This window comes from Lepidochelys kempii, chromosome 12, assembly GCF_965140285.1.
Source record: "Lepidochelys kempii isolate rLepKem1 chromosome 12, rLepKem1.hap1, whole genome shotgun sequence".
NCBI classification, from domain to species: Eukaryota; Metazoa; Chordata; order Testudines; family Cheloniidae; genus Lepidochelys; species Lepidochelys kempii.
The window spans coordinates 26,454,666-26,477,945 of NC_136391.1; the positions used below are offsets into that span (position 1 = coordinate 26,454,666).

A 23,280-nucleotide genomic window follows, 5' to 3' on the forward strand; every position below is an offset into this window, starting at 1 on the left:
GTGGAATCAGGAAGTAAAAACACAAGTCCAAAGCAAAAGTGAAACCTGCTCTCCGGCTGTTCACCATCTGTGCCTACAGCAGCCTCCTGGTGATTACTTACAATAACGGACTACTCCTGGAAATGTAGGGCCACAGTAAAACAAACGGAATGTAATGACACAGTAATTGGGGGGGGGGGGGTGAGGGTGAGGGATAACTCAGTGATTTGAGCATTGGCCTGCTAAACCCAGGGTTGTGAGTTCAGTCCTTGAGGGGGCCATTTAGGGATCTGGGGCAAAAATTGGGGATTGGTCCTGCTTTGAGCAGGGGGTTGGACTAAATGACCTCCTGAGGTCCCTTCCAACCCTGATATTCTATGATAAACAGCGCAAGGAGTAGGCTGCATTATTCATAATCATAGTTTGTTCAGCCCTCCAGTCAATAACATGCCTGCAGCTACAGTTGGCGATTGTCCTGGGGTCTCCAGGAATTAAAGATTACTCTTTAATTAAAGACTGATTGACGTGTGACAAAACCCTCCAGGAATATGTCCAACCAAAATTAGCAACCCTAAAGCTGTTGCAGTTTTCCCTTCTGAACACTGCAGTATTCTACAGTAATTCAGATAGTTCAGAGGAATACAGTTTGCAGCAGTGAGTCTCCAGCATTTTGAGCCATTGCTGCAGGCAAAACTCCTGTTGACTTTATTTGGTGCAGGATTGGATGGCCGGGGCAGGATGCAAGTGGTCTGGACCATGGCATTAGCACAGCCCACAAAATATTGAGTAGTTTGCAGCAGGAAGGGTAAAGTTCTCTGTTGCCTTTATTTATTCATTTTATTTTTCATCCTTTATGTCAGGAAAGCAGCTCCTGCATTAGAAACCTCCCTTCACTGTTTACTTTTATTCCCAACAGGAACATGAACCAATTGCTGTATTAAATCTAACTGATCACACCAGCTGGGAAGAGGTGCCATCAAGCCTGATAGGGAAGACTAAATATCCAGGTCCAAAATTCCATAGCAAGAAGCTGCTGGGCCTGTCCCCAACTCAGTGGAAATGTCTGAGCAAGGTCACATGATTTCCATGCCAAACTAGACCTTCATTCTACAGGATGCCCTGGGTTTAAGCAGCAGAAGAGAGACTCTGCAGCAGCTTTAGGTACATTTAAAGACTGGAGGGTCTGAATGAAATAGGATTATGAATAATGCAGCATATTCCTTGTGCTATTTATTTTGACATTATATTCAGTTTATTTTACTCTGCCTCTACATTGCCAAGATTCGAATGTGAGCAGTGTCTCGATTTAGGATTCCCTTCTCCCTCCCACCCTCTTTGGTGGGGCAGTTTTGTAATCTGGATTTTGGATGCAACACCTAGAAGACTCGTTCAGATCTGGATCAAAACACTCCCCAAATTCAGTGATGTTTGCATTTGGAATCTGGATTTGGGGCTCCTTGTCTTTGGCCAGCACAGTGTTTGTGCCAGTCTTCTCCCATCTGTTAATGTCTGCTCTCCCTATTCTTTTATTGGTCTTCTAGGACTGCCATTTATATTAAGACCAAATCAGAGATAGTGTAATCCAGCCTCACTGCAGGGATGGCCTTGGAACTGCACCTGCTGATTCCAGGTCTGAATTTGGCTCCATAAATTCTTAATGGCATCACTCACAATAGATTATCCCAGTTACAATATAGCTATTCCTTTTTAAACACCATTTTCTTGTTAATCCCTTTGAATAAATGGTTTCCCTTGATTAATTTTGTGCCAAATCCCAGATTCACATAAACACAGTTATTTGCTGCTCCCTCTTCTCATGCACAAGACAGCTGTGCTCTATTGCAATTGAACCAGTTTTGAATCTGACTTCTCAGGCTTCCTAGAAACATGTGCCTTGATAATCATTCCAAGTGAAATGTCATTGGGAATTTCTTATGCAGAAATCGTGCATGGATAATTGCTCTATTGAAATTGCTGCTTTAGCCAGGAATAAGGACATGTCCGAATGAGGCCATCTGGCCAGCTGCTGCACTATTTCAATGCCCCCTCTCTTAGCCCCAGGAGTCAGAGACGTGACACCGCTGGAGCCTATAGGCAGCTCAGCTGCACCATCACCACATGCAGACAGCTACTGACCCAAGCTGGGGCCCAGCATCCATGTTTCTGCTCATTCCCCCACCATTATGCTGAGGTGAGCTGAAATATATTTTCTACTGTTGTCTCTTTAAATGTCTCCAGGGATGGGATTTCTACCCTTTCTTTTGGGAGATTGTTCCAAAGGCTTAGAAATCTGGCCTCCAAAAACATTTCTGAGACCACCACTTCAAAACACAAGATGGTACTTGGTTGATGCCAGCTCTCACTGACAACATGGCACAGGTTTGTGCCAGTGACTTAGCTGTGCAAGGTGCAATAGTCCATTTACAATTCCTTACGCCAAACAGGCTCCCATTAGATACACACTTTTTTTTTTAAACAAAAGCATATGAAAGAGTTTGTTGCCCAGTCCATGCTTTGCTCTTTCCTCTGTTTCTTTTACCGTTTGTGACACAGAAATAAATCTGGCTTTAACCTCTCACCAACATAAAATATCTTGTTGGGAGCAAAGCTGTGACACAATGATCTTGGTTTTACAGGGATCTTTCATTGCTTCATCTTTGTTGGCATCTAACCTGGCAAAAAGTGCCTCTCCACCTTGAATTTATTGGATTCATTCAGAGCAAAAGAGTAGAGAGAGCTCATCCGAAATATATCGGTAAACAAGTGCTTGTCACTGCTGGGGTGATTACTGTAATATTTATATTCCAAAGACTGCAACTAAGCAAAAACCTGGTCAGTAGTTCCAACAGAGAAAGCATGATGATTCTGAGGACCAAATTCAGCTCATGCATAAGCAAGCACAATTCCTATGGAATCCAAGAGGTATTGTGCCCACCTACACCAGAGCTAAACTGAACCTGGAGACTAATTCACAAAGGTACATAGGAATTTGAACTTGGGTTTCCTTCATCCCTGGTGAGTGCCCTGACCGCTGGGCTATTGGCTATTCCAGGGACATCTAGGCACACAATTCTCGACTTCCTTGCACTTGGCTGTCTTTTGTACGGGGCCTGATCCTGTAGGTGTGCTCCGAGAACACCTACAGAATTGGGCCCTGATGGGAAGAGAGGTAGGGGAGTTCCCTACATGAGCAAGGGCTCTACGCTGCTTGGCTGTGCGGTGGCATCGGGACTTAGTGGCTCTGTGCATGCCCACTGGCAGACACTTAGGTCCCTACAGGGTTAGGCGACAGCTGAGTGGTGATATTGAGAATGTCAGAGGCAGCTAAGTCCCTTTGTGAATCTGGCCCTGCAGGCCTGATTCTTTTACTTCATCAGGCCAGTCTCTGCCAGCAGAGGTATGCTATTAAAATCAATGGCTTTATGGATTTATACAGGAGTAAAACTAGTGTAAAGCAGGGGGGGAATCAGGTCCTAAAAGTGAGCTGGGAGCAAATTGTCAGCTCACTCCAGACACCCTTAAATACCATCCTTATCTCTGGCCATACTGAACACTGAAAGCCAATGTGCCTTTTCATCACTCCTGCAAGTTCTGTCTCTCTATGGTGAGGTGAGAATGCTTACACCAAAATGGACCTGTCTGAAATTGGGCTGGGATGTAGAGTTTGATGTTTCTGTATGAGAGATGCCTATTGCTGTATATACTGAAAAACTAACTCATGCTCAGGCATGCGAGGAAGCGAGATGCCTCTAGAACAGCAAAGTCAAGTAGTAAGTGTCTGAACTTTGATCTGTTCTCTGTAAGGCTAGGAAAGGTGGCTTAGTGGACAGGACATTGGGCTGCGATTTGGGAGACTTTGGTTCAATTTCTGACTCAGAAACAGACTTCCTGTCTGGCCAATGGCAAGTGACTAAATTTAGGCTATGTCTACACTACAAAGTTATGTCGACCTACAGCCACGGCATTGATGTCCACACTACCCTCTGTCTGTTGGTGGTGCACCTCCTCACCAGGAGCACTTCCACTGACTGAAAAGGGGCAGCATGGGGGGCTGAAAGCCAGGGCTTGCAGCTCCACGCAGTTCCCCACTTGGAGCCCAGTTGACCTCAGGGCTTTTTGCCTCCATGCTTCCAGCCGGAAGCACAGGGGAAGCCTCCCAAGGCTTCTTGCCTCCAGTGGAGAGATCAGCTCTGGGAATCTGGTTAGCTGCCGTGCTCCCAGCAGGGAGCAGGGAGCCAAGACTCTGGGGGACACAGGACTCCCAGTAGGGCACGCTGATCCAGAAGCCTTGGAAGCAGCCCAAGCCTGGAGCCTGGATGGCAGCCTGGCTTGGAGCAGAGACTGGGCAGCAGCCCAGGAACCGGCCTTTTTGTCAAATTCACAGCTCCAGCAGAGCCGTGGAATTGACAAGAATGACAGCCAACAGCCGATGGAAGGACAGCAGTGTCTACATAGACACTGCGTCACCCTAACTACACCGACATAGCCCTACTCCTCCCGTTGAGGTAGTTTTATTATGTCGGCATAGCAGGGGCGTTACATTGGCGGGAGGAGAGTTTCAGCGCGTACTCCTCCACGGTTTTGTCTACAAAAGCTGACAAAACTGTATAGTGTCGACAAGGCCTATGCCTTAGTGCTCTATCTGTGAAATGGGTTAATACTTCCGTACCTCACAGGGGCATTGCGAGAATAAAATCCATTAATGGTGGCGAGGCGCTGAGATACTATGGTGCTGAAAACTATATGCAAGGAAAGTTTGGTGGCTGTGGTATAAAACACACGAAAAACTGTTTAGTTCTTAGTTTGGTCATAGAAGCAACCTGAATTAAGTAAATGTCTATTTCCTGTGTTTTCTAAAGGATATAGATAGGGCACCCAGAATTTGGAAAGGAAACTCCAGCTGCTATTAGTTCCTGACAGACACAATTGCTAATTCAGAGGCCAGGAAGTAGTGACATGCATTTTTTCCATTATAAACTAGTCAACATGCTGTTATCTGACTGGAAACTCTACCAGAATAAAGGGAATTTAAATTTCACCTCAACAATAACATAAGAGATTTTTTCCCTCTTCAGATTTTTTTTATATTTTTCATTCCTCCCAGCCCATTTGTTCCCATTCTGGCCTTTTACCTCTTGACAACTGGGATGGCTGATGAATCCCTACGCAGAGTGGATTGCCACGTGTTGTATAATGAGTAATGTACCTCTGTGTCTAGCACATAGCTGGCACTTTACCACAAATAGCAAAAAAAAAAAAAAATCAACAATTGTAAGGTGACTGGCTTGACATCTTTGCTTTGAAGGCATAGCTGGGGTGGCAAGAGGTTCTTGTAAATTGTTCTATTGTTGGCCTTCTGGGAAAGCCCTTTAAAATTTATCAAAGGTTCCTGTCCTGTCTATGGGTGTTTTGAACCGTACTCTAGAATTCTAAAGCAGGGATATAATTCTCTATTAAATGTTATGGAATGGTTTGTCTTAAAAAAAAAAAAAAAAGGCTATAGCAAGTTTATAATTTTCTGTTACAGTTTAGGACTTTTCCAGAAGGGTAGACTGGGACTGGGATGTTTACACCTGCACTTATTCTTCATTAGGATCTATTTCTTCATTCATCACCTCTAAGAACTAGAACATTGGTTAACACAGAGCATTGCTATCAATAAAGTTGACCTGATAAACGTGTAAGGGGAAATTTATCGGGAAATGTCGTGCAAGCAGTTCCGAGCATGTACATCACTGATGCCCGAACCTGTTTGTAGGTGAGCTAAGAGAAAGACGCCTTTTAAATAATTTGACAGTAAGCAACTTGGCCTATGGGCAAATGAAAATGTTCTAGTCATGAGCATGTAGAATTACTTTGCTGCCTCATGTAGAGATATCAAAATGTATCCTACGTAATCTGTTTTACTCCTCCACACTTTGTCCTCATTCACAGTGATTCAAAAAAGGGACAATGGATAACTAACAACGTGTGGAAGCTTTTTATTTTTGTGCCTCATTCTGAGCCTATGACAGCACAAGATATATTTTGCTAAGAAGAAGCCTGAAATGTACCATTCTGTAGAATTATACTCCATATCTCAATGGGAAGGCATTGAAGGCATTTCACAACAAATGTGATGAAATATAGTGCACATTTCAGTTATTTAAATGCATGAAAACTAAAGATCTAAGGAAAAGTATAAAATTCAAGGTGAATATATATTAGTTTTGTGCAGATACTACAAATGTCACCTGTGACAAAGCTCTGTCCTTGCCTCCGTGGATCCCATGTTTCCTGGTGGATTTCACTAGCCTCAGAGGCTCATTGGGACCCTCCACATAACCCTTCTTTCTCTAGGGACAAGGATCACAGTCTACTGAGCCATTTTCATCATAAGCCAGCGAGGGAGGTAAGGAGAAGTTATCCTTCCTTGCAGTCTCTGTTGTCTCCCAGTCTCCATGATTAATCAGGATGTCTTAATTGACCTGGAGCAGCTTCCATTTCACTTAACCTGGTACCAGGGATTTGTTTAGTCTGGAGCTAATACATCTATCTCCCACTATTTTTCTATAGCCATCTGGCCTTGCCCCGTCACATACTGTATTTATTTGTGCATAGTTTTAGTGATGAGCTGCCAAAATCTTAACAACGGGTTCCCTCCTCACCCCATGAGGGGGTCGTTGCCCACCCCCGCCCCCCGGGACTCCTCCCCATCCAACCCCCCGGCATTCCTTGACGCCCCCTGGACTCCTGCCCCATCCACCCCCCTCCCCTGTCCCCTGACTGCCCCCAGAACTGGGCAGGAGGGTCTCGTGGGCCACCGTAGTGGGTGCCCACCCCACCCCTAAGAGCCAGGAGGCACCTGCCGGGGGGCGAGGTGGGGAGTCCCAGCAGTGCTTTCCTGGGGCAGCTCCCAGGAAGCATCCGGCAGGTCCCTCTGGCTCCTAGGGGCGGGGGAGCGTAGCTAGGGGCGGAGCAGGGGGAGCGGTCGCTCCCCCACTGATCACATCAAAAGTGGCGCCTTTGGCGCCGACTCCCTGGGTGCTCCGGGGCTGGAGTACCCACGGGGAAAATTGGTGGGTGCAGAACACCCACCGGCAGCTCCCCACCCCATGCCCGGCCCCAGCTCACCTCCGCTCCGCCTCCTCCCCTGAATGCACCGCCCCGCTCTGCTTCTCCACCCCCTCCCCTGGCTTCCCGCGAATCAGCTGTTCGGCGGGAAGCCAGAGAGAGCTGAGAAGCAGGCCGCTGCTTCCCATTCAGGCCGAGGGTGGCGGAGGTGAGCTGGGGCGGGGAGCGGTTCCCCTGTGTACCCCCCTCCCCCGGGTTACCTGCTGCAGTGCGGGCGGCCCTCCTCGCACCCTCCCCCTGCCCAAGCTCACCTCCGCCTCCCTGGGCCTGAGCGGGAAGCCGCCGCTTGCTTCTCAGCCTGCCCCGGCTTCCCGCACAAACAGCGGATTTGCGGGAAGCCTGGGAGGGTGGAGAAGCAGAGCGGGGCAGCGCATGCAGGGGAGGAGGCGGAGGCAGAGTGGAGGTGAGGTGAGCTGGGGGTGGGGCAGGGAGAAGCGGGGGGGGTGGCGCGTTCATGGGAGGAGGCGGAGCTGGGGCCGGGGGTGGGGCGGGGAGCTGCCGGTGGGTGCTCTGCACCCAGCAGTTTTCCCCGTGGGTGCTCCAGGGCTGCAGTACCCGTGGAGTCAGCGCCTAAGGCGCCACTTTTGGGCAGTTACATTTAGAAGCCCTTTTAGAACCGGTTGTGCCTCGCGGAACGACCGGTTCTAAAAGGGCTTCTAAATTTAACAACCGGTTCTAGCAACCCAGTGCGAACCGGCTCCAGCTCACCACTGCCTAGTGTCTATGGAAAATAGTTGCAGTTGTGAAAAAGCTGTGTTTGAGAAACAGAGTAGTAGAGGAGAGCTCAAGCACATTTCAGTGCTATCCCTGGTGAGTTTAGCTACTGAAGAGTGAAGCAATCAGTAGTTAATTGCTATGGAATGTGCACTGGGATAACACTTTTTCAGATGAAGGAAACCCATTTATTGAAATTATACGTTACTTGAAAGAAGGGGCTCTCTGTGCTGCTGTTGCCTCTCAACGGTATGTCATGATTTCAGCATAACTTCTGAGGGAGACGGTTCATACACAAGTTGGGGAAGAGAAAAGGCACCACTAATTCCATCGTTCTTCGTGGAACGGAGACCAAGATGCTGCTTCTCATCTCAGTGTTAAAGAACAGGCTTCCTCTAGTGCACAGCTGGAAACATCTGCACTTGTGGATCCTATAGGACTATGACCATATTGTGGTTTTGGTAAGATGTTCATTTCCTATAGGGGCTGTAATTGTAGCTCTTATGTGTTTTGGGACTGATCTAACTCTCAATGAAGTCAATGGAAACGCTTCAGTTTACTTCAGTGAGAATTACATCCAGCTGCAGAGGAGGCCATTTATTTAAGTGGGTGGGCAGAGATTGGCTTAGATGAGGGCCACTCATTATTTGTAGAGGTTAGATGAAAAATTATCATATACATGAGTCTGCAGTCGGTGAATACTCAGGCATAAACTTAAGGGTTAGTCTGTTTATTTCCAAAGAGTCGCATGTATCTGCACTGCCCCGGGAACAGACAAGGGAGGAAATTGATCCTCCCCCTTTGCTGCTTGGGTGAAGTAATCTGCAACCTTGGCCAGTACATTGCGGGTAGGGAAATAGAATCAAAGCTTTGCCCACGCTCCCCTCCCAACTGTGCAGAAGGGGGAGTGACTCCATGGAAGCTGCGCTCCCCCATGCTCTGACAGTGTGAGTAGCCCAAGGATAGGCTTCTCCCGCTTAGTTCCCACAGAGGGTGTGTAGGGTGAGCCATAATCTTGCCCTGAATTAACCTCGTCAACTGGCAGACAACTAAAGAAGAGAATGAGCAGTCCCAAATCAGTACAGATGCAACAAAAATCACAGGAGTTCTATGATTTACATGTATGTTCTTTACTAAAAGTTCAGTCTGCAAAGGTCAGTATACTAAAAATACCCCGAATAAAGGAGATGAATACAGACATGTGCCAATGGTAACAGCAAGAAACATTGTGTCCACACTGTTTTTCCTGACAATAACGAGATAAACAAAAGGCCATGTCCTGCACTCAGCCTGCCCACTGGGCACCCTTTGAAGTTAAGAGAGTGTCTGGGGCAAAACCTGATAGCAGGATATAGTTCTCAAACCCAACTCCCATTAAACTCTGGAGAAAGAATCCTGTTGACTTCAGTAGCTAGGGGTTAGTAAGTAGGGGTTAGATTGGACCTTTAAATAGTCCTGTGTTCTCTAAGAAATTAGATTTCTCTATTACATAATTAAAAAGAACTATAGTCAACTCTTCTTACTCTGGCGGTGGTAGTAAAAATCTACTGGAGAGAGGTTATAGTTGCATACAAACCTCTGTTAATGGTATTCTCTGTCCTGAATAGTATCTGGGTCACTTCCATTCAGACTTGTCCAACTATTTCCACAGTAATGTTAGCTTTCACATGTTTAAAAAGAATTACCAACCAGTTTTTAAAAAGTCACTCCTGCAAGTCATTTCAGTGAAATACTAATTGCAAAGTTACTTAGTACAATTAATAACGTACTTTTACTTCTAATTCTAATTTGGAGGAAATTTTAAAAAACCCAACAGTTAAATACTATTTACTAAAAGAAGCACTTTTTCATTGGTCACTGTTCAGAAAGCAAGTATTTCTTTATAGTAAGTATATGACAAGATAACATACTTGTGCACTCAGTGCTAAATTACTTATAGAAGTACTACACTATTGTTAGTAGTATTTTTTTTACTTAAAACATATAAACAATAAATCATTGTTAAGCCCCAAACCAGCAGAAGTATGTGCCTGGCTTCTATGCTGAACGTGAGTATGGAAGATGATGTTCTAGTTGGCTTCTGTGTTCCTCTCTGACAAAGAAGCTGGACATATTTTTGATGGATTGGGCCCTTTGAGTGATGTCTACATAGTATGATAAACAGATGAGTTTATTTTATAAAACAATACACCACAAGGGGGAGCAGACAGCTATTTGTGAACAATCCTGCTACCTGTAATCCAGATTACAGTACTAAGAATGTTTTAACTCTAGTGTATGAACAGAGAGTTTGATTAGATAGCTACAGTTTTAGCACTGGTAACATTTCCCTCACTTGACAAAATACAAATCTGTCATTCTCACCACCGCCTTGATCAAAATGAGAGGTTGGGGGGGAAAATCTGAGCCCTTCACCACCCGTTGAAAATTAATGGAGGGGAATGAAATAAATTAAGGGGGCATTGTCAGGTTAAAAATAATATTTAAAATGTATTTTCTTAGCTGTATGTTCCTAACAACAGATTGGGGACCTGATCCTGTGAGGTGCAACGTGTTTGCAGCTTCAAGAGACACCCCCAGCACCACAACTTTATAGTTACAAAGGAAAGAATTTTCTACACTCTCGTTTACTTTCTAATATTTATAGGTCAGATTCTGTCACCCGTTTACTTGACTAGTACCTTATTCTGCATGGAGTCCCACTGATTCCAGCAGGACTATTCATGGGGTAAGGTCCTACTAAATTCATAGATGCTAAAGCCAGAAGGGACTATTGTGCTCATCCAGGCTGATCTGTTTAGCCCAGGCCATAGAACTACCCCAAAATAATTCATACAGCAGATTTAGAAAAACATCCACTCTTGATTTAAATATTGTCAGTGATGGATTAGTAAGGAACTAAAGGAGGGAAATGAAATTTTACAGCTCTACATGGGTTTATGGAAAATAGATCCTGTCAACCTAATTTGAGATCTTACAAGTTTGGTTGCTAAAGGTAATAGTGTTGATGTAATATACTTAGACATCTGTAGAGCATGTGAGTTGGTATGACATGACATTTTGATTAAAAAACTAGACTAATATAAAATTAACATGGCACACATTGAAAACTGGTTAACTGATAAAGTCTCAAAATGTAACTGTAAATGGGGGATCATCATTTTCATCAATGACCTGGAAGAAAACATAAAGCAAAGATAACATGTACTGTATTCATTTTCATAAGGAGTAATTACATACTTGTCCTTCAGAGGAGATATTAAATGGAGGTCCTTTCTGCCCATATGAAAATTGAAGAACTTTTGCCAGGGAAATATCTGCAAGAGATTTACCAAAACGGGCCAGATCCAATGGCTTCAAAGGTGCTATACTGATTTACACCAGTTAAGGATCTGGACCACAAAGAGTGTATGCTCACCATACCAAGTAAGGTCAAATCTTCATATTTACAGAGTTTACCTCTATTGTTATTGGCAGAATGAGTCAATTTCTCTCAGATATAAGAGTGATAGAGATCTAAGAACAGATGCAAGATTTATGGACAGCTAAATTGCAGTGAAAGAGATCATGAATGATTAAAAGGGTTTTTGCAAAATAAGATTCACTATGTCACTGTGCATGCCAAATCCTGGCATCTATTATTTACTTTGCACTTTGGCAATTACTGCAGGGAAAGGTCCTGATCCCTGGAACATAATCAGTAGGCTCATAATTGAGAAAGACGACTAGCTCATGCCTGGAAATACAGCTTTGTACCATGAGAACCAGGCCTAACCTACCTGCTAGTATTTCAGATTACCTTTCCAGCCATGGCTATGCCAAGCCACCATGCTGTGACAGAATTTTCACAGGTACCAACCCCACCAGGAAGGCTCTTGTAGGCCTTCCTCATCTATTAGCAGTTCTGGAAACCCATTGCTATAGGTCTAGCCAATTAGGATTTCTGAGACTCCATTGACATTTCTAGCACTCCGATATCTTTTTTTAATTTTGAGGTGGGATTGGCACTTTTTGGAATGGCATCAAAAGCAAGGTAGCAATATGTGTAAAGGTTAAGAATAGCAAAATATCGTCTTTCATCACCTTCAAATAGATGAGTAGTTGTGATGACCACATTTTCCAGATTCTATCCAGCCTATTTGAAATATATTTTAAATAAAAATTGTAGGTTTCTTCTTATTTCTAAGACATTTGTTATAATGTACCAATGACGTACACAAACAACACAAACTCTTTTTGCTCTACAACATGCGAATACCATAACATTGACAAATAGTGTCAATTGGCTAATGTATCTACATTAACAGTGGCTAACTTGAATGTGTTTTCAGATGCTTCAGAAATATTGGATGAACTGCTTCTTGCTGTTGTTTTATTCTGCAGTTGTTTATATGAGACACCAGGGAATAATTCAAAGCCCAAAGATAAAAGTTAACCTAAACTTTCAAAATTCACTGTTAAAAAAATCCAGATTCATTTAAAGATATAAAATAGATAAAAGTTTTATGGGTTTTATTCTTCCATTTAAGCCCCATTTTTTTTCATTCTGGCAGACTCCTCCTAAAGAGTGGGTGGAAAGAGCCACTTTCATTTAGATGATTTGGTTGAGAAGGGTTTTGACAGTTAGTTGAAGAATTTTTCAGTACATCCATTGGAACTAGCGGAATGGGGCTATTTTGTTCACACACAACCGTCTCATACGTGGGGGCAGCCTCCAGAGTGAGTGCTGTCAAAGAAATGGATGAGATGGGCTGCTGCAAGTCTTGCAGTCTGACTGGATAATTAGAAGACCTTCCTGTAGTCCCAGAGGCTGCCTCCTCTTCCAAGCTCATGTTTATAGACAATTCATTCCTTTGACGAGGATCTGTCAGAGAATAGGGCGGAGGATCATCTGTAGGAATATAGATTTGTGTCGCTCCAGGCCCAATGCACTCATCATAGCTGAAAGAAAACAAATGCAATGTAAGGTCTGTTGGCAGAATATATCAGACAGTAGTGTTCAATGTAAAAGAGGCAGGTAAAATAAAGGGGAAGCGATTATTCGATATTCCTTCCTCCAGATTGCATTCTCAGCCAGCCACTTTGGAAACTTAAGAGCATGAAAACTTAAATGCATGTCTTCAAAGAGGTCGTGAAAAAGTCAAGATACGCATCAGAGGCTCAATGAGTTTTAAGCTCCAACCCTTTCCAGCAGTGGTAGCCCATAGTAACACCTCACCTGGCATGAGCCAGCAACTGACCACAGCCCTGAAAATGAGGCAGGCTATTTTTTGTTTTATGTGATCGTCACTTTATATATACACACAGGAAGAGACAGACTACCATCTGTCTTACCATCTAAACAGGCGAGGTAGCTCATGGGTGGGAGAAAAAGAAGTACGCCCATTTTACAAACAGGGAATTGAGGCAGAGAGAGTAAGGCACACAGGGAGTCTGTATCACAGCCAGGAATTGAATGCTGGCCTCCTGAGTCATAGTCCAGTGTCTTAACCACAAGAATTTCCTTCCTCTCTTCGTTTACCACATTAGGATAGCTAATTTCTGCTGGCCTGGAGGTGCAGAGGTTAAAGCTCCAGCCACTCTGTCTCTCTTCCCTGCCCACATGCTTGTATAGCGGAAGGAGAGCATCAGGCATGTAGACCTGTTTTCTAGCCTGCTTGGATCTGGAATGCATGAAGTTCTAATGTGACCATGCTGGGGTTTGGTGTCTGACTCCCCCTTAATCATGTGCCTGGCTGCTTGAGGCTCAATTTCAATCTGTCCCCAAATAAAGAAACAGGCTGAAATTTCCTGTCCAAACCCCATCCTGCTCAACTGAATTGCCAGCCAGTTTTGCTGGAGCCAGATAAATTAAGAATCTATTTCCTCAATTGTATTAGCATCTGAGAGATGTCACGGGCCACTTCCTGAACTATGTAATATTTAGAAGGGGTTTGATTCTGCCACATTTGCTCATGGTGAAGAATACTTTTGTCCATGAGTAGTCTTGCTGATTTCAATTAAAGTGCTTGCAGGTGTACGTATCCTATTCAGCATGAATGAGGGTGGCAAAACTGGCTGCAGCAGGCAAAGGAGGGAGTAAAAAAATGCAGCCTGCATTGCTAAAGTATCTGGTTAACAAACCGCTCATAAATCCAGGGGATGTTTCTATTTTTAGCTTCATGGGGCTAGTCCTCCTAAGAGGCAAATGCTTTTAAACTCTGAAATTCAGATTCAGTAATTCAGTAATTGTTTTGTTTTAACTTGTGATCTTTACACATTTTGCAAAAAGTCTGTGGGTTTTTTTTTTTTCAGAAACAAAGTGTAGCAGATAAAAGGTTGAGTTCTTTTCACTCATGCGTCACTTGGAAACCAACTTGGTCCATTGTTTATTAGTCCCACTGAAGCTTCCCGATGTATTTGATTTTCCTTTCAATAAAATCAGACCTTGAGCCAAGGATTAAGAATCTGATGCTGCAAAGTGCCAACTCCGAATTAAGTCAGTGGGAGTGAAATCTACTCAGCACCTTGCAAGGTTGGACTTTTATACAGGTATTCAGAACAGCATGTTTATTTTGAAGGATGCAGAGCCCTTTAAGTGAATAGGAGTCTTTTTGATTGCAATGGACTTGATGGGGCTGACAGAGCATCTATCCAGGCTACAGGTGTTTGAACAGCTTCTAAAACACAATCCAGGAAGCAAAGAATAGCTCCCGGATACCACCTGACTGTAAATTGACACAGCTCCATAGATTTCAATTGGGTTACACTGATTTAAAAGAGCTATCCAGCCCAACAGCCTCTCAAACACCATAACTCAACTCATGTCACAAGAAGTCATCTGGAGCCCATCCAAAGTCTACTCACACTCTCCAAAAGCCCCAGTATCTCAGCCCTCTGCATAAGGGAAAACAGACAGACTTCGCAGGGGGTGTGTTTGAGATATTTCAAACCAGCCATGTAATTGGGTGGATGAATAGTAAGGCTGAGGACCCTTCCCAGCGAACCACCTTCTGGCTGACCCTCAGGATGCTCCACGGTTGTAACTATCAGTATTGTACAGGAAGAGGCAGCCTCCCAAATAAGTGGGTCACAAGCTAGTTACAACTTTATAGGTCAAAACTAACCCCTGAAATCCTACCCAGAAACCAAGAGGCAGCTAATGCCCATCACAGGGCATGGGTGTCCCATAGTGAGAGACTTGGTTTAGCAAGAGGGTTGCCTCAGTTTTCAATGCAGTGCCAGGTAGAGTGGATTGCAGTGCTGAAGACCGGATGGATCATGGCAGTGAGGGAAAGGTTTACGTGCTACTGACCAGACAGAGAGTCGGGGTGAAAGTAATTTAAAGGACTTTCCGGTACTTCGGAGTCCTCAGCAGGGGGACATGGCCTCGACCGGAAGAGGCGGGGGCTTTAAATACGCGGCTAGGAGCCCTGGGGCCTTTAAATCACCCCTGGAGCTATCAGCTGCAGATGCAGCTGGGAGCCCCGGGGCTCAGGAGCGATTTAAAGGGCCCCGGGCTCTGGCCGCCGCTACTGCAGCGGAACTCCAGGCCCTTTAAGTCACCTCCGGAGCCCTGCCACCGCTACCCTGGGGCTCCGGCAGTTGGGCTCGGGTGGTGCTTTCAAGGTCCCCGGGGGCTCCAGCCACTGCGGGGAGCCCCAGGGATTCGGGGGGGGGTGTGCTTTAAAGGGCCCTGGTAGCAGCCGGAGCCCCTGGCCCTTTAAATCAGCGCCAGGGCCCCCCTGCTACTCTGGGGCTCCAGCAGCGGGGCTCTGGCTGCACTTTAAAGGGCCTGGAGCTCCAGCCACTGCAGGGAGCCTGGGGCCCTTTAAAGCGCCAGCCTGGGGAAGCCGGTCTGGTCTGGCCCGGCACACGGCTCTTGATGGTACGCTGCACTGGACCATACCGCAGAGAGGAGAAAGCAGCTGTTCTAGTACCTGACTGAAGTTATTGTGAATTCTGACATTGACTAAAATGGGACAGGGTACAGGATCAAGGCCCTAGTCACCGTTATTATCTGATCACCAACAATTCCTTTCCTAGGATTCAAAATAATCTCTTTTAATATCTGTGATGGATTGTAGCACAGCTCTATAAAACTAAAATGCTGAGCGGGATAAACATCAAAATGGTCCTTTGTGAAACAGACTTTGAGCAGGCTTTTAAACATCAAAATGAACAGAAACAGAATGACCATAGCCAATACTTGCTTTTCAGTCTGTCTTATGTAAAATAGCAATATGTTCTCAAAACTATGATACCCGCACGAGGAAATAAAGAAACAGATCAACAGAGCCAGACATGTACCCAGAAGCCTCCTGCTGCGAGACAAGCCCAAGAAAGAAACAAACACAACTCCACTGGCCATCACATACAGTCCTCAGCTAAAACCTCTTCAACACATCCTCACTGATCTACAACCCATCCTGGACAACGATCCCTCGCTTTCACAGGCCTTGGGGGCAGGCCAGTCCTCTCCCACAGACAACCTGCCAACCTAAAGCATATTCTCACCAGCAACGACACACCGCACCATAGTAACTCTAACTCAGAAACCAATCCATGCAACAAACCTCGATGCCAACTCTGCCCACATATCTACACCAGTGACACCATCACAGGACCTAACCAGATCAGCTACACCATCACCGGTTCATTCACCTGCACGTCCACCAATGTAATCTACGTCATCATCTTCCAGCAATGCCCCTCTGCCATATACATCGGCCAAACTGGACAGTCCCTACGTAAAAGGATAAATGGACACAAATCAGATATTAGGAATGGCAATATACAAAAACCTGTAGGAGGACACTTCAACCTCCCTGGACACACAATAGCAGTTGTAAAGGTAGCCATCCTGTGAAGGGTTAATGTCTAGCTATTCCACCTGGAAGCAGGCGGGGCACACCCTGACTGTTTCCTAGAAGCAATGCACACATTGCTCTATCCAAGGACAAGGGCTAGATATGAACCCTGAGAACTTGATTGTTTGGACAGCAACTGTGGGAGGTTTCTTTAGCCTGGGCTCAAGGCCTGAGAACCAGGATTGTAGTAGATAGAGGATGGTAACTAAGCATATGAATCAACGTCATACATTCCTTTGTGTAGCAGTGTGTAATGCTTAGGGGGAGAAATATAATAAAAGGAGAAGGTGGAAGGCAGGGGGGGCAGAACAGCCCATCTCCGCTGACCAGCCTGCTTGCTTGCATAAAGCTGTGTTCTGTCTCATCACTGAACCGCAACAACTGGCGCCCAAACGTGGGGCCCTCAGCACTCACCTCGCCCGGCAAGGGTTTCAGACGCGTCACTCATCCACTTCGTGGATCCCGGTGAGTATTTTTCATTGTGGTAAGTATGGGAAGCTCCCTCTCTGCTTTGCAAGTGCAACACCGTAATGAGCTGCAGTATTTGCTGCGTAAGGCTCAGCATGACTGCCCGGCTCGAGAACTCACTCTCCTGCTACAGGAGGTGCGTGCCAAGTGCCCGTGGTATCCTGAAGCTGGAAGCCTTAAGCTAGCGGACTGGGAGCGATTGGGCCAGACATTGCACAAAGAGCCTCGGGCACCCGTGCAGGCTTTACATGCCTGGCACCTCTGCCGCGACGTGGTACAGCGTGTCGCCTCGGACAGACCCTCCCTCGCGAGGCTGGTGCTCTCGCCGCCCCCGTCCGCCCCTGCAGCCATCCCCCCTCCTGGCGATGCGACACAGCGTGTCGCCTCGGAAAGGCCCTCTCCAGCCCCAACAGAGGAGCTGCCGATCCTGCCACCCTCGTCCGCTCCTGCAGCCATCCCTCCCCCTGCTTCGCCCCCAGTGCCTCTATTACCACCACCTCCCTGGCCTTCCCCACCGGAGCCGGTGTGTGATCACCCTCCCCCCATGGGGCCCCCTGGAGAGTCATCTGCATCTGCTCAGAAGCTTTCGCTGGTGCAACAAATGGTTCACGCAGCGAAAGTTCGATCAGATCTTACAGCAGAGGAGCTGGCTGATCTGGTCTCCGTTTGCCCGGTGACCTGGCAGAATGATGACCAGGGCAACCCCGTGGGCACCTGGACCACTCTGCCATACTCGGTGGTTAGAGAGGTAAAGAAAGCAATTCGTGAATTTGGCCTGACTAGCACCTTTGTGCGTGGTCTCATTGAAGGGATGGGTGCTGGGTACTCCCTAATCCCTGAGGATTGGAAAACGCTGCTGCGCATGATGTTGTCACCCAGTCAGTATGTTATTTGGCTTAGTGAGTATCGGCAGATGGCAGAACGCCAAGCCCAGGTATATAGAGAGCAAGGTATCATTTATGAGCATTTGGCAGGGGAGGGCCAGTTTGCTACTATTGAGATGCAGTCTCAACTCCCTCAGGCTGTCTTCCCCATTATTTCCACCTGTGCCCAGCATGCTTTCAAGAAGGTCCCGGATTCAGGCAAGCCTACCAAAAGCTTTGTCAGTATCCGTCAGGGTGCCTTAGAGTCCTTTTTGGATTTTACCAACAGATTGCAGGAGGACACTGACTTTCAGCTGCCAGGGGAGGTCTGTGCCATACCTACACAGGTGATGGGACCTCTCCCTGCCGGCTTTGTAGGTCTTGTTCTCCCTCGCTCACATGCTGGGAAACAGGGCTTTTTTGTCATTCCAGGGGTCATTGATGCTGATTACACTGGCATTATTAAGGTTCAGGTGTGGACTCATCTTCCACAGTCGCTCCCGCGTGGACGGTCAATTGCACAATTGATTTTAGTTCCCTATCAGGTGCCAGCTGCCGAGGATCGAACTCGGGGTGGAGGAGGCTTTGGATCGACGTTGTCTCACTCGCCGTCTCACAGCGCGTCTTCTTGCCACTCGTCATTTCCCTTACTTTGTTGCTCATATTCGCAGTCATACCCCTCTGCCTGGGCCACTCACTGAGGGCAATGCACGCGCCGATTGCGCGTTGCGTGGTCAGGTAAATTCCCTTTTTTCTGACCCCATTGAAAGCCATGCCTTTTTTCATCAGTCTGCCTCTGTTTTGGCCCGGCAGTTTCACATTCCTGCTGATCATGCACGTTCCATTGTTCGTTCCTGCCCCCACTGTGCTGCTGCTGCTCCTACCTTTTCTTATGCCGTTAACCCCCGAGGTACCGCAGCAAATCAGCTGTGGCAAATGGATGTTACTCATGTACCACAATTCCGCCCCTATTCATTTTTACATGTTTCCGTTGATACTTATTCAGGCTTCCTTTGGGCAACCCCACAACGTGGGGAAGCCACTAACAAAGTTATTCACCATTTGCTGGCCTGCTTTTCTGTTATGGGTCGCCCTTGCCAAGTTAAAACAGATAATGCCCCAGCCTACTGCTCTGCAGCCCTCTCCACCTTTTGTGCCCGCTGGGACGTCCGTCTTAAACACGGAATCCCTTATAATTCCACGGGCCAAGCCATTGTTGAACATGCCAATCGCACACTCAAAACCTTGCTAGATAAACAATTAAAACAAGGGGAGCTGCGTCTCCGAACCTTAGGAGACATTCAACAACAGATGTATATTCTCTTGTTTACTTTAAATAATTTAACACTGAATGCAGATCAGCAGACCCCTGCGGATCGGCATTTTCACAAATCTGAGGTACTGGAAAGACCGCATGTCTTTTACCGTCAGCTGCCCGATCCACAGTGGCTGGGCCCAGCACCTCTAATCACTTGGGGTTGGGGATATGCTGCTGTGTCTCTCCCTGCAGGACCGTTGTGGGTTCCAGCCCGGTGCGTGCGACCAGCACTTAAACAACATGGCATGGCACCAGGGGCTGTCGAATCCCATACCAGAGTTTCAGCTGACCTTGGAGGAGACCGCGTTGCCCCCCGAGTCGACAACGGCGGGACGGAAACGGAGGAGGCGTAACGTCCCAAGCCAGCCCGTGACATGGGGAGCAGTAAAAGCGTTGGTCGCCACGGCTCAACGAAAACTGGCAGCAGATCAGCAGCCAGAAACTTCTAAGACTTTGTTTGTGGCGATTCTCGCCCAAATCACTGCTAATTCTGTGATGATTGTGTGCCTTTTGTGCCTGCTATTTTCTGTAGGGGTTGGCTCGGAAGCGCCTCCCCCGTTACAAGCCCGAAGGAGAATAAGATACTGTTCTCTGCTTATGCTAATCTTTTCTCCCAGTATTTTAGCATGGCTAATTGGGGCCCGGCCAACTATACTCTGCCTCGCACGGCTATATCCCTTCACACACCGTACCCGGCCGGGGCTCACAATGTCACCTGTGCGCGTGTAGTTAACTGCACTAGTACAAAGGTGCCATTGGGCTGTCAAAAAATTTCTCAATCCCTTTTAAATTGTTCCCATGCTGTTAATGTTTCATATAATTATGGCCATATCATCCTACCATCAGGATGGGTTTTTACTTGTGGTTCATGCACCTTTAATTATATTCCTGCAAATTTAAGTGATGGCACCCTTTGCTGTCTTAGTAGAATGATACTTATATTGCCTTTTGCTGGTTATAATTGTAGTAAAAGAAGTGTACCCCTTTTAGATGATTATATTGCAGATGTTAAGCTTTTGGTTATTTTGTGTTTGTAATCATTGGGCTTATTTTTTGTTGTTGCTGTGTACAATGTATTCCTTCCTTGTTAAGACTTTGTAAAATTTTGCCCTGGAAAGCTCCCCAGGTTATGTCCTTGTCTGTCTGGGAGTTAAATAGCATGACAAAACAAATTGGCGGCTACCATGAGATGGCCAACTATCAATAAACAAAAAAGGGGAGATGAAGGGTTAATGTCTAGCTATTCCACCTGGAAGCAGGCGGGGCACACCTTGACTGTTTCCTAGAAGCAATGCACACATTGCTCTATCCAAGGACAAGGGCTAGATATGAACCCTGAGAACTTGATTGTTTGGACAGCAACTGTGGGAGGTTTCTTTAGCCTGGGCTCAAGGCCTGAGAACCAGGATTGTAGTAGATAGAGGATGGTAACTAAGCATATGAATCAACGTCATACATTCCTTTGTGTAGCAGTGTGTAATGCTTAGGGGGAGAAATATAATAAAAGGAGAAGGTGGAAGGCAGGGGGGGCAGAACAGCCCATCTCCGCTGACCAGCCTGCTTGCTTGCATAAAGCTGTGTTCTGTCTCATCACTGAACCGCAACAATCCTGCAGCAAAAAACCTTCAGGACCAGACTTCAACGAGAAACTGCTGAGCTTCAGTTCATTTGCGAATGTGACACTGTCAGCTCAGGACTAAACAAAGACTGTGACTGGCTATCCAACTACAAAAGCAGTTTCTCCTCCCTTGGTGTTCACACCTCAACTGCTAGAAGAAGGCCTCATCCTCCCTGATTGATCTAACCTCGTTATTCCTAGCCTGATTCTTGCTTGCATATTTACACCTGCCTCTGAAAATTTCTACTACTTGCAGCCGACGAAGTGGGTATTCACCCACGAAAGCTCATACTCCACTACGTCTGTTAGTCGAAAGGTGCCACAGGACTCTTTTCAGCTTTTCCAGATCCAGACTAACATGGCTACCCCTCTGATACTTACCAATATGATCTTTCTCAATCTGTGTTCTGGAGAAATAAAAAAACAAACAAACCACCACTGCAGATTCAATTACCTTGCTTTTTTTTTGGTAATCAGGATCACATTTTAAAAATCTAATAGGGCACACTTGCCAGGTTTTCAATTAAATACCTTTTTGGCATTCTCAGTGCTGAATCTGCAGATTATCATTGCAAAGCAGGCAACTACAAATCATTCAAAGAGTGTTTTTTTACTCTGGAAGCGAGAAATACATTGTTGTATTTCATTTGCATTTCAGGGTCTTGATGTTAATGTTGAATTAGTCTTCTCTGAAAATACGTACGTGTTCAGTATATAAGTTGTTCTTGGCTAAGGATAGTGCTTCATTAGCTCACAATGCACAATTAACCCTGCAAATAACTATAATTATTATTTATCATAGGTGGCACAGGTAGTGATGCCTATAATTGAGTGCCCAAAATTTTCTATTATTGGATGCCAAGAATAAAAAGAAATATTGAGTAGCTACCCATTCACTAAACACCATCTGTCCTGTGCACTGAATGAGGCAGGGTCCTGAGGAAAGAACAGTACATGCTTATGTAATTAAAGCCTATATTATAATGCATTATACACAAGAGGGTCAAACGAAGGTTACACAGGCATTTCCTAACTTTTGAGTGCTTGACTTTGCAACCGTAACTTTCTTCTAATGGGGGGCGGTGGGCTGTATTTAGGTACTGCAGTAATGCGTATACTAATGTATGCAATATCACAGGGCTGACTCGTTCTTTACACACACTAACACACAGCCCCAGCTCTAAAGAACTCACACTATGTGAACGTCATTCTGCAAACCCTTGCTCATGTGAGTTGTCCTTACTTACAGGAGTAATAGACCATCTCAAAAGAGTGTTGATAACACATTTATTCCACTCCACACAGTCATGGTTTTTGGGTATGCCTCATGTGTTTCACAAACCATTCCTCCTCAAGGAGTTTTTAGGAAGTTTAAAACAATTGAATAGGGATTATTTCTTGCATCTTTCCACCTGCAAAACCAGGTGCCTTAGTTACCATCAGTCCCACTGTACATGGCACAGAGAGAGTAACAAACCCCTCTAAATATGACCTTAACAAGCTTTTTTAAATACACTGAAAAGTCACAGTTTTAAAGTCAGATTTATCAGGCTCTTCCAGGGTTAGAACTGAGCACTGGGTCCCAATGGAAAGCTGGAAATCTGCATTTCCCAACAGCCCTGAAGAGGTTGTGAGATGATGTGTTTTAAAGCCATGAAGTATTTATGTATGCAAAGGCTGTCAGTGGCCCTGGGCTGAATCTTCCCCTATTCTTGGCCTCTGTTGGGGGTAATTTTGGGGTGAAGTTCTACATTTGGGGACAGAAGATGGAACAGACCCCTCCACTGTACTGAAGGCTGCCTGGCATCGTCAGGCTGTGCCTTGGTGGGTAGGCCTGCTAGCCTGCAGCTCTGGGCCACCTGCTCCTTGGCTCCTCGCTTCCTGCATCCCAGCAGCAGACAGACCCAAGGTAGAAGGAGGGGAGCTGCCCAACCAACAAGGCATTTTAAATAGGGGTGGGGCAAAGAGGCAGGAAGTTACTGGGCTGACACATTGTTCATCACACCAGAGAGGTGTGGAGGGGCATGAGAAGGGCCAGCCTTGAGCTGGGGTGTGTGTGTCTTTTTATGCACCTGTGACATATGGCATTGGCTCCATTTGCCTCCAACTGAAATTGGCTCCTACTCTGCTCCTTGCCCTAGTCTCTTTGCTCCATGGAGTGGATTGTCTCTGGGACAGAAAAGCATATGGTCCAAGAAGACAGTGGGTATACAGCAGCAAGGTAGGGAGATCCAAGCAGCAGTAACTGGGGGAGGAAGGGCATTAACGTGTGTATTGGGGAGGTATTAGTTGTGTTGGGGTAAGGAATGAGCATCTGTGTGTTTGTCAGGGAGAGGGTTTGCATTAATAATAGCTGAC

At 46.0% G+C, this 23,280-nt stretch overlaps 2 protein-coding genes across 2 annotated transcripts in view; one reads left to right on the forward strand and one right to left on the reverse strand.

The window, feature by feature from the left end:
* LOC140896325 (uncharacterized) lies at positions 1-20,878 on the forward strand. The gene is made up of 5 exons (XM_073307955.2): positions 1-124; positions 896-1,140; positions 2,035-2,170; positions 14,101-17,871; positions 19,497-20,878. Exons 4-5 carry the CDS (start codon positions 17,146-17,148, stop codon positions 20,031-20,033), a joined length of 1,263 nt encoding a protein of 420 aa, XP_073164056.1. The 5' UTR covers positions 1-124; positions 896-1,140; positions 2,035-2,170; positions 14,101-17,145; the 3' UTR covers positions 20,034-20,878.
* Positions 8,921-23,280, reverse strand: part of BEAN1 (brain expressed associated with NEDD4 1) — a 119,311-nt gene continuing 104,951 nt past the window's right edge. Inside the window, 2 exon segments of the mRNA XM_073307956.2 lie at positions 8,921-12,421; positions 12,423-12,747. Of these exon segments, the coding sequence (XP_073164057.2) occupies positions 12,398-12,421; positions 12,423-12,747 (349 nt within the window). The 3' untranslated portion in view covers positions 8,921-12,397.

Bases quoted from the DNA above. Each gene is read 5' to 3' on its own strand.
- LOC140896325 (XM_073307955.2), top strand. From the start codon at position 17,146: ATGGGAAGCTCCCTCTCTGCTTTGCAAGTGCAACACCGTAATGAGCTG. The intron at 17,872-19,496 runs GTAAAGAAAGCA...CTCTCCCTGCAG, and splicing joins CATACTCGGTGGTTAGAGAG to GACCGTTGTGGGTTCCAGCC.